This window comes from Phoxinus phoxinus (assembly GCF_949152265.1).
Source record: "Phoxinus phoxinus genome assembly, chromosome: 20".
NCBI classification, from domain to species: Eukaryota; Metazoa; Chordata; class Actinopteri; order Cypriniformes; family Leuciscidae; genus Phoxinus; species Phoxinus phoxinus.
Window position 1 is genome coordinate 14,957,568 of NC_136895.1, and position 12,183 is coordinate 14,969,750.

At 38.6% G+C, this 12,183-nt stretch overlaps 1 protein-coding gene across 1 annotated transcript in view; it reads left to right on the plus strand.

Moving 5' to 3' along the window:
* ell (elongation factor RNA polymerase II) overlaps nucleotides 1-12,183 on the plus strand; it is a 30,711-nt gene that overhangs the window by 5,289 nt on the left and 13,239 nt on the right. Inside the window, exons 2-3 of the mRNA XM_079593520.1 lie at nucleotides 7,433-7,477; nucleotides 12,039-12,160. Coding sequence (XP_079449646.1) covers nucleotides 7,433-7,477; nucleotides 12,039-12,160 — 167 coding nt within the window. The remainder of the gene's footprint in view (nucleotides 1-7,432; nucleotides 7,478-12,038; nucleotides 12,161-12,183) is intronic.

Genomic DNA, 12,183 nt, shown 5'->3' on the forward strand with positions numbered 1-12,183 from the left:
TTCGGATGAAGTAGTTATCAAGGGCCAAAACCATTGACATCATTATTTTGGTCAATAATTTTGGCCCACCATAACTATTTTGTCCAAAAGGGACAAAAACATTATAAAGCATCATAAAGTTGTCGTGCACTATATTATAAGTGTTCTGAAGCCATTATATAGTATAATGTGAGATAAAAATTTATATTTAAGTCATTAAATTCAAGATCACGTACACTTTTCCCTCCGGTGCGGCTGTCAGTCATTCTCCATTCAGCATCAAACAGCGCGTCGCGTTCGGTTACGAGTCAACACGATGAAAAACTCTCCAAGATGATTCAATGCTACTATAATTATACTTGATCTGTAGATAAAGGTCTATGGTTTTGCATTAAACAACTCTATCTTGCTGACTTTATTGCTGCATCATGTTACTTTCTACCGGGTTTCTCTCAACACTGGAGTAGAGTCAGAGCACTATAATTGTTCTTCACGCGCACAGTAACTGACATTTAAAACTGTTAAAAGAAAATGCTCAATAAACTATTGCATAGATAGATACTGTATAATACACTACGCTTCAATATGCCTTTTTATGATTTGAACTTTTCAATGCGGACTCGAAGCGCAGCGCGCTGTGACTCGTGTTGCTTCAAGCGCATCATTCTGCGCTCGCGATGCGCATAAGCGCTGTGTGCCGCACTGTATTGGGGCCTTTCATATCATAATACAGCGACGCAATGAACGATTATTAATAGCCTTTCTAGTTCTGTACTATCCATCATGTTGCTGCCTCATTAAACCGCTGTGCTATACATTTAAAACATGTCTCAATTTTATAGTAGGCTATAAAATAATTAATCTTTTTGATTTTTGTTATCTTGTTTTTCATGAATGTATTTGACAACAATACAAAGAGCAATGTGTAACGTTTTACCAAATTTAGTGTTACACTTATTCTAATATTTGTTCCCCACTAAATGTTTTTTCATGTTCAGATTTAATACAATTATTGTGCACTTGGGATTTTTCTAGACTAAATTGTATGCTTAATTATCCACCATTCTAGTTTATAATAGCATTTATGTTTTTTTTTAATGAAGTTGTCTGTATTAAGTAGATTGTGTTTAACACACAAAATAGTGATTATCAGTTCAACACACAGTTATAGAAATTCTACTTGATTAAAAAAAAAACTGCCCTGGTATCGGTCGATACTCAGAATTTTTGGTATCGGATCGGATCTGAAAAAATGGTATCCCTATCAAGGAGTCTAATAAGTCTAAGTCTAAGGAGTCTAGTGTGCACTTTCTGAAGATTTTTTTGCACTGTGAATTTGCACTGTCAGTTCTGTTTTTGAATAAAGGGTTGGGAATGAATGCTTTTTTATCCGATTAATCGAAAAAATAATCGACAGATTAATCGATTATTAAAATAATCTTTAGTTGCAGCCCTACTGAAATTCCGGTTCAATTTACAAGGTGTTCATATTAGTCCTTTTGCTATCAAATTGACATGTTGATTGTGAAGAGAGAATCAAATTGGACTCGATTTGCCATCAAAAGGAAGTTGGAGCCTTGGCACAGAGTCTTAAGGTGTCAATAGTTGAAGTAATTCAGAGGTTGTTCTTGGTTCACGGGTTGGCCGTGTGAATTTCTGCATTACGTCCCTCTGAGCCCACGGCTGTCCTCTGGAGAGTAGCCTGTAGAGATGTCTTCGGTCAGGAGCCTGCAGAAACGGTCATTAAAGGGACATAATGATCTTGAGAATGTTTATCTACTCCTTCATGGATAAACTACATTACATGGTGGGTGTTTTGCCTCTGCATTTGGTATCCGGTGTTATCGACCAACGTAAGGGCTTGAGTGACACTGGAGGGGAAGCACAAACAGCCGAGTCTTTACTTTCCTCTTAGTTTGCACTTTTCTTGCAGTTCCACAGGTGACTGCCATCGATTTGTTGTCTCTCAAGCGATAGCCTTATCTGACTGGTTCCAAGCCTGGTGCTTAAACAAGTTCACAGGTAGTTTAAAAGGAATAGTTCACCCCCAAAATGAAATGATTTGCTCACCCTCATGTTGTATGACTATTTCTTTTGTTGAACACCAAGAAACTTGTTTATCAAAATTATCTGACTTTTAAGCTGTATGAATAGCCAACTAATTTTTTTCAGTTGTGTAACTATCTTTTCTTTTAAAAATCTTTAAATGTAGTCTTTCCAGTAATGAGAATTTCTGACAGATGGCTTTGGGAAATCTGAATCATTTAATTTTTAATCAGTTTTAGTGAATCACTACTTGGATAACTCATTTTAATTGGCTAGTCCAAACATAGATTTGCTGATTCATTACTCAGTAGAGTTCACTTAAGTCTCTTTGTGACATTGTACTTTCCTTATCGCATAAGTGTTAAATACTGCCATTTATTCATATTTTTGGTTCAATGTTTTGAGTTGTATTAATGTTAATTTAAGTGGTCTCAACCTAATAAAGGTAGTTTTTGCTAGTAGTAGTATAATGTATTTATAATGGCATAGATGACATTCTAATTGCATGAATTCAGACCATGCCAGTTTAGTTTTGTCCATTTGTGCTACTTAATGAGACATTCTTCACAACATTGATCGCAAACCTTGTTGCTCAACCTGACTGCAGTAGATGGACTGGATTCACGTGGAGGTCAGCCACTGTGTCATGGATATTTAAGGAATGCTGATTCTACATTTTTCAATGCTGAAACTAGGGCCTGGTAAACCCGAATTAGTGCCAAATATGACTCTGAAATGTCAGGCTGTCATGAGACCACTGCACTTTGTGTTGAGGTTCATTTTTACCTTTTTTTTTTTTTTAATGCTGTTAAACATTTCACTCCTCACTATGATTTAACTTGCATATTGTGGATTAAAGGTCATATTTCAAACCTGAAAATAGATCAAACTCATGCTCATTAAAAACAGGTTTTTCATTCATTTTGTGGTTATGAGTCCTGGTGTCCTTCCTGAATCACTTCCACAGCTTTGGGATGCTTGAATCTAATGATTGTTTTGTTATGGGGACTGGTATTATAAATCTAGATAAAATAAAGGAAGGAGGAAATAATATAGAAATCTAATTTATTAATATGCTATACTGGTCAACAAATCACTTATGAGCCATGTTCGAGGTCAAAATGTCCATATCTGTGCATATCTAGCGTTGTCCAAAATTGGTGCGGGTGATCCGCTGGGGTTCCGACTGGGAGTGTTGGTCCGGAGCACCCTCTGTCCCAAGGTTAGCTCTGTGGAACGTTCTGGGCTCGTGTCCCAGTGAATAGTGACATGTCAGCAGCCCATTCAAATGAACCGGCTGAGGGTTGCACTCTTTTTAGGGCTGTGGAGAGAGACCGACTCGGGTTGATGCCTGTATTTATAACGCTTTTGAGATCTGATCGTCATGTTTATCTCTTAAATGTATTTCAATTGATCAAGGAACTAACAGGCCTGGACAATAAAGACTTTTTTTTCTGTAGACATTCACATATTCAATTATAAAATGAATTGCAAAAATAGTTTAATTATCAGAAAATAATATATTTTCATATATTTTCTGAATTATATATTTTTTTAACTGACTACAACTGACTTTAGCTACAATCTCTATGGCAGTTCTACACTTAATAAACGCTTGCTGGAAATCATTACTGATCTGTTAATAATGAACCTTATTCAGGGTAGACAAGACTCCATATTTAATTTTTGGCCTGCCATCAACTGACCTGAAATACTTTCACTCTGGCCCCAGGCCGTCAGATCATCCTTATTGTTGAGCCCTAAAGTATTAAATCCTTCAGCCTTCACAACTAGTCCTAATTATCCTCTGTTGCAGTTCATATGAATCTGAACTGATGTATTGCATGCATACGACTCGACATTGTCCATATAGAATATACATTAAGCTAATTTTTCCTGTGTCCTCACTTCTATGAATGTACAGATGCCGGTAATTACTATTGCATTGGATTTTGCCATACACAGTCTGTGTCTGCAGTGTAATGTCTTCATTACACGTGCATCTCAGTCACAGATGGAATCAAAAGGATGATTTATTCATTTCCTGATGTGAGCCAGAACCCCATGGACCGAGCACAGCGCTTCAATGCATTTGAACAATTTGCTAAACTAGATGAAATGAGCCATGATAACATGCTACTGCAGTCTCACAATTTGAGCTCGAATTGTTTGAGATCGTGACCCGTTTTACATCTGTACATTGTCAATATTTGTAATGTTTTTAGGAAGCCCGATTTGGAGGAGTTTGCATTACCTGCTTTGTGACTTCGGCTACCCTAGTCGTCATGTTGACTCTTGAATATTCTCGCAGGGATGAAAAGGTGAAAAGCTTAAGATGAACAGTACAAACACTGATTATACGTTTAGCTGGTGTGATTCTGAAGGCCTGATATTTAGACATTACAAAAAAAATTAGTGCAAGTCGCATTGGCTGACGTATAGGACATGCTAAGAACGTGGGCTGCACAATTTAAGGGGAAAATTGAAGTTGAGTATTTATTTTAATTTGCGATCTGCAATTTTCGTGCACCTGAGACCCGCAGTGACGCAGTGATTGACAGCTGCTGTCAGACTCGCTAAGATGGAGTGACGCAAGTAGCTTTGCAACAGAGCGGTCATTTGAAGTCGAGGACTTTTCTCCCCCACCTTCCCCTGAAGTGGAGGAATTGTCTGTGGACACCATAGCCGCTAGCTCAAACTGCGGTGTCGCATTAACTCCCGCATCGCGATCGGCATCCGACGATGCTAGCGAAGCAGCCGCGCAAGAGAGAATGGGTCCAGTATCTGAGTGGATTATTATTACTATTGACCTACGTTAATCATATTTTGCCGCTATGTGAAAAATATCCAGCAAAACGCGCCGGCGGTTGTGGAGTCCATGCAGGAAGAGCAGCGTTTGACACACAAGTGCATGTAAACGCTGGCGCCTAATTTCCAAGTCTGGTGGGAAGTTATGCAGTCCAGTGCTGTTGCAACCGGCAAAAGTATACCTACGTACCATCCTAACCACTGTACTAAACACAGATAAAACTAATGCTAAAAATCTACACTATCCTAACTGATGCTATACTTTACTACTAATTAACTATGCTTCTAACAATACTAACAACTATGCTAATTAACTACCTAGGCTACACGAAATAATCTAAATAACTATAATAAGCATATAAATGCTATGCTAAAATATGCTATCCTGGTCGTTTTCAATACTCGTAATTCCATTTTCTGACTCGCTCTGGTTTTGACGGAAGGAAGCAGATGCTTTTATACCAGGGGCGTGGCAGAGTACCGTCACAGAGTACCCCTACGTCATAGAGTACCCCTACTTTAGGAGATTCCGTTTAACCTGAAGAGGGCAGCACTCAGACGTTTTTACACCATATATTTGAAAATTAAAACACTTTATACTCAAATGTTAAAAAATTTACTTGAATCAATGAACAGCATTTATGAAGCTCCATTCTTACAGATCATTAACTAAAAAAAGTTGTTTAAGTGTTTAGTTACCCCTTAAAGGGTTATTAGTTCACCCAAAAACAAAAATTCTGTCAGTTATTACTCACCCTCATGTTTCAACCTTGTAAGACTTTCGTTCATCTTCGTAACACAAATTAAGATATTTTTGATTAAATCTGAAAGCTGGATCACTCCTCCATAGGCTTCAATGGGATCGAAACTTGCCGGCCCAGAAAGGTTAGTAAAAAAACATTATTAAAATAGTCTAAGTGACTACAGTGGCTCAACCTTAAGTTTATCAAGCGATGAGAGTTTTTTGTGCGCATGAGGGTGAGTAATGACTGACAGAATTTTTATTTTTGGGTGAACTAACCCTTTAAGTTTGTGTCATGTCCTTTGCTGTCTGACGCGGTGTCCTAAAAATGCGCCGCTCAAGTTAAGTTCTTTTTTTCCCCCTGTCTCTTTTTCATTCCAATGACCTGCATTATTATGATTAATCGTTTGGCCCTAGCATGAACTGTTGCTCAATGGTCCATTCTACCTTTCAGGTCAACTACTGTCATGGACTGAGAAAACAAAACATTTTGAGCAAACACTAAACTCTGATTATCAGTAGAAGTGATGATAGATTAACAACCGCAAATTAATGTGAAAAACGGGTGGAATCTGATTGGCTGCCTGATTTTGTTATAACAAGGCTAACATCTTTACTCTCACTCCAAAACGCCTCTAGTTCTCTTTACTGGTAAATCTTTAAATTGTTCTATAGTTTCCCTTTTTTCTCCTCAACGGCATTATCTGAGGAAGGAAGTGCGACATGTTTTGTTTACACTCGGTGGTTTGAGAAACGCTTCCTTCCAAGAAACGAGCCCTCAGTGACTGGTGCGACTAACCAGACAAGATGTTCTCAGACTCCTATGTCGCGCTTTTTACGGAATTCGGACTGAATCACCCAGCCAGACGTTTCCAGCTCATCTACCTCGCTAATTAGCAGCACCAAAGCACCTTGTTTGAGATTCAGCCATTTGATTGGCTGATTGAATGGACCAGAACAATTGGCCTCTTTCAGCTCCAACATTAACATAAGTGGCTCGCGTTCAGATTGTTCTGTCAGCCCCAGATGAATCTAGTGTGTTTACTGAAATTGCTTTGTTGATGAATACTTGTCTATAAAAGATGCGTTATTTAGTATGAAGTGGGTCGTAGGTGGCACGATTGCTTTAGACAATGATGGTCGGAGCTGAACCCTTCATATTCAAGTTGTCTGCGCTACTCAAGGCCATGTAGCCAATGTAGTTCACTCCAGTACGTAATTACTCCAGGATGCTCTATATAAATGTCATCAACAACTAGCCTTTACTGAGTGCCATGGGTTTGATCTGATGACATTGTGGGCTTTTTTCTTTTCGTTTTCTTGGCACATGCTCCAGTCTTTTGAGTGCCTGCTGAAACTTCTATTGCCCGGGCTAAAGCTCTTTATATTGGGAAACAAACCACATGGCTCAAGCGAGGAATTACTTGTAAAGCGTCCTCTTATTGCACTTGCACGTCCTGTATTTGAAATCTGAAATGCCAGACGTGGTTTCGGGAGTGTATTATGGAGCACTTTGTAGAGCTTTTCTAGTGTTGATCAAACGGTCTGCATGTTTATTGGTGTTTGATTCCTTCTTGAAGTATCTGAGAGCATCTTGTAAATTTATAATCTGCTTTGAGTAATGGAAATGCCAGTGCTTGTCAGCTTAAAATGTATATATGGTTATGATTCCTTAATGATTTTATCATTTCAAAACCATGCGCCATCAGCATAAAACAATAAAATCGAAATTATTATTTTATTATATATATATATATATATATATATATATATATATATATATATATATATACACTCTTTATAATTATAGATTTGACTGATTTCTCATATGAATAATTGATCTTGTTTGTTTTGCAGGGCCTGACTGCTAAACCACTAATAGGATTCACAGGAAACCAAGGGGTGAGTATGCACAATTTTCGACCTTTTGATTGGGGCCATAAACCACTTGAAACATTGATTGTCATGTTCCATCATGGAGCCACAGACCTTGTGTGAACCTGGGACTCTCCCCAGTTAATGTGAAGTGTCCTGGTTGTGGAGGTAATACCAAAGCAGTGAGACTTTGATGACTGTGTAGCTGGAAGTCATCGCATCGCAGTAACCACAGTATCCTCTGCTCACTGTTGCAAAATCAGCGTAGTCATAGACAGCCATTGGTGTGGATCTCCAACTCTTCAAAACTGACAGTGGTCGGGACCCATTTTCTCAGACATATACTGTACAGGAAGTGGTTGACGACAAATTAATCCTTGTTATCAAAACCCCCTACGTGATTTTTGTACACCTAGTTTTGGTTTTTCATGCGCTCTAGCTCAACCCAGACCTGACAGCGAATGGCCCAATAAATGTTCATGTTGCTGTTATCTACATCTCATGTTGAAGAATGTGGTTTGTCTGCCTCGCACTGATTTCATAAGGCATGAAATCAAAATTGACCCCTATTTACTTTGTTAGTGCACATTTCTAGTCTTGTGGTGAACTATTCATCTGTGCTGATCAAGTTGATTCACAAATATTTTTTTTGTCTGAAAATGTACTTCCCCTCTAGAATGGCCTTCTCTGATGACGTCAGATTTACGGCTTTGGTTGAACATCCCCTCCAACTGTCAGTCTGCTGCGAGCTTTGACAATGAGCTGAATGGAACGCCCTCTTTTCTTGACCCAATCAATTCACAGCAGGAAAAAACAAGCCACGCCCTCTTTTTTTTAACTATTCCGTTTTACTCCGAAAATGTCACAATACTGAAGTAAAGTTGGTCTGGATCACTGTGACTATAAACTGAAATTGTCGTATGTAAACATGCAGAAACATGACTGCAAGTTTTGTCGTTAGGACAGAAGGTATTTAAGGCGTATGTTTCCCAGACTTTAACCAATAAACTGACAAATCTGTCATTTACTCAACCTCATGTCTTTCGAAACCGATATGACTAGTTCGTCAGTGGGACACAAGGAGAAATTGAGTAGAATCTACAGGCTGCTTGTTTCCATAATTCTGGCCAATACCAATAAGCATAATTTTCATGTTTTGGTCAATAACCGATAAATGTCTATTAAAAAAAAAATAACTGTACCATTTTATTTAAAAAAGCACTAAAAATAACAATATACAAAACCTGGTAAATACCAGAAAATTGGTGACCAATGATTATAGGTAATGTGTTGGTTTATTATAATTAAAATTAAATTCAATAAAATTTTAGTTTTGTGTATTCAAATTATTGGCTTATTGCCTGGGATTTTGGTGCATCGCTACACTCATTATAGGAAACGCACCATAAAAATGACAAGTAGTGACACGTGATATCGCTAATAGTTATTGGCTATTATTGTTTAATATTAATATACATTTAGTTTATTGTTGTATGAAGACAAAATAATATAGACTTTGCAATACATCAGTTATTGGTTAACTTCTTAATAACAAGTTGAAATCGCAATATTGCTTCATCCCCTTATCAAATGAAAGCTGTGGCACATTTCAAAGAGAAGCGTGCAATTTTCTCGCGCAATCAGCTCGTGATCCGGTGTTTTCTGCGTCTCAGAGCGGCTCAGTTCAGAGTGAATTTGTGCTGTGAGTTTAGTGTGCATTTGGGATCGTGGCGCGCACCAGTTAAGCATTATATAATATGATGCTATATTCGCAACTAAAAAGAGGGTCGAGTCCCCTTTAAAGTTCAGATACAAGTCAATTCACATAGCCTACTTTTTTTTCTTTGTTTAATTTGCACACTGAACATGGGTTCAGCTTTTAATTTTTAACTCAAGTGCGGCAGATACAATTCAAATGTATGGTACACAGTTTTCTGCCATGGTACGGTTTTATTACTGTCAGTTGTCAAAGATGCTTGCTTTTCTGAAGGGTGGGATGTATAGTGGTTTGTCTATAAATCATCAGTAGGATTTCACTGGTGTGTACGGACTCATCAGGAACTGCACGTTCACACTCCACCACGGTTCACTGCGTCACATGTGAGATAAGACTGCCTGTTTGCTTGTCGGATTAAAGCTGTATTTCTTTATAGCTGTATCAGAGCTTTTAGTGGCATATTATGAGCAGGCGGACCGCATGAGAAACCTTGAAATGCTATTTGGATGCAGCGAACCAGAAAGCATAGAGAGGCGGTCGATCGCACGTTCCACAAAATGCGTTTATCAGCAGGCCCATCAGCCTTGCATTGGTAACCAATTGGTTGGGTTGAAATTTGCAAAGGGCAGGTGCATCCATGAGCTGTGCATGGACAGCCTGGTCTTTCTGAATGAGCAAGGCAAAGTTCTTGTCCAGGAATGAGCAGCATCCTGTCAGGGCCAGAGGTGCCACCACATGGCCATTAGAAGAAGCTTTGTTCCTGGTTCGGACCAGAGTTGAGACCAGGGGAAACTCCAGTAACGTCACTCTTTCACTGCTTGTGATGAGTTGATTCATAACCTTTTGGGAGATTTTTTTCCAAAAGACTCAGTGGTTTGTACAGCATTTCGCAATGGTAAAGTGACCTTAAGTCCAGAGGATTGATGGTTAAGTAAAGAAATGATTACTTTTATTCAGCAAGGAAGCATTAAATTGATCCAAAGTTGACCGTATAATTTTATAAATGATTGTTTTATATGATTCCTGTTCTTTTGAACTTTTCTATTAATCAAGGAATACTGAAGAAAAATTATATCACCATTTTCACAAAAATATTAAAGCAGCACAACTGTTTTCAACGTTGATAATAAGAAATGTGTGTTAAACAACAAATCAGCATGCTAGAAGGATTTCTGAAGGATCATGTGACACTGAAGACTGGAGTAATGCTGCTGAAAAATCTGCTTTGCATCACAGGAATAAATTACATTTAAAATTTTACAATTTAAAATAACTTTTCTATAAAGTTAATTGCACTGACAGTTAATCATATTGAATTTTGTTCTTTGAAGTACATCATATTTTTGGCCTGTGACGCAAGCTCTTCCTTTGAGAGCGCTTCCTCTCTTCTGTGGGTTGTTTTCTCTGTCAGTGACAGCGCAGCGCGTCTAGAAAGTGGGGTTAGCAGCTGCGTCACGTTTTCTGAATGAAGAAACTATGAATTGCAATTTATTTCTTAAAGCGTATTAAACCGCAACGTCTCAGCCAATGCACATAATAAAACGCAACAAAATAAAAGCCGTAGCTGCTAATATAAATCAACAGCTTTTATTGCGACACCACTGAGTTGATTGTAAGTGGCAGAGCTTATGGACCCGCCGTCTTTGCTTGTGGAATATCTCATGTGGGAGTGTGAAAAATGGCGTGTGATCCAGCGAAGTGAAGCGTTGAGCCGAGGGAGCCCTCGGGCTGGCAGCGTGAGCCTCGGACACTGGCTGTTATTTATAGTCGGCCACCTGCAGGCCACACACGTGTGAGGAACCCTGGGTAAACAGAGCCAGTGCTCAGCGTATGTTGTCGGGTTACTGTTCACTGGGCCTCTGCGGGGAAAAGTTATAGAAAGTTATATTTTAACACTTCATGTATAGCATGGATACTACATCACTATATTTGTTTTTATAGCCTTTACGTTGTACTTTGGAGGACAGCATTAGGCAGGATGTGCAATAACAGATTTTAATATAATGGACGAATCTCAGGAAATTGCTGTGAAATGATTGGCCGTGCTTTCCAGCCCTGCATCTGTGCGTGACAGCTGCTGCTCCGTTGATGGGTGTAATTTGGCTCACGACACGTTTGTTTGCTGCCTTCTCAGGTGTGCTGCGGAAACACCTGTGTGGCGGCTGGTCGGTATGCTTGCACATTAAGGAGATTACAGAAGAGCCCCTTAGGGCCACAAACCTCTTGTTTTAGAAGGCTAAGTGTAACTCTTGCGAAGTACATTTGCAGTTTGGTCACTGTAGAAAAACATTATGCATCACCCATTACTTTCATGTCAATGTATGATTATTTCATCATGCATTGAATTCAGATAAAGAGTCAATGACCCACTGGATTCTGTTCTTTCTCTCCTCTTGATAGAATTTGTCTTGATTTATTTATTAGTGTTTTTTTTTATCAAATTGATTTTATTTAATGTTTTATTTATTCATTCTAGGGCTGCAACTAACAATTATTTGACAAAACAGTTAATCTGTCGGTTATTTTTCGATTAATCAGATGAAAACTCACAATTTCTGCTGTTTTCCAATTCTTTTGTCTGTAGAAATGGGTTGTCCGCTACTGTAAAGCGACGTGACTGGCTTATGGTTTCCCGAGCACAGCGTTGTTGGTTTATTTTCATTATCGATAATCAATTTTATCGATTAGTTGTTGCAGCCCTAATTCTTTCATTCACATTTATTTATTCATTTATTTTTGAAAATAGAACTTGAACCTTTTTATAGAAGTAAATCTGTGTAATCCATTTTGGACTAGCCAGCTGCTTTAAACAGGGTTTCCTCTCTCGCCTGTCTCAATGCTTATGTTGGCTGCACTTCTCTGTGTCAACAGAAAATCTCAATACCGCAGTCAGAGAATCCAAATGAGCTGCGAACGTTTACGTTCTACCTGTCCAACGTGGGGAAGGACAACCCCCAGGGCAGCTTCGACTGCATTCAGCAGTATATTACAAGGTAAGAAAGAAAATAAACCACAT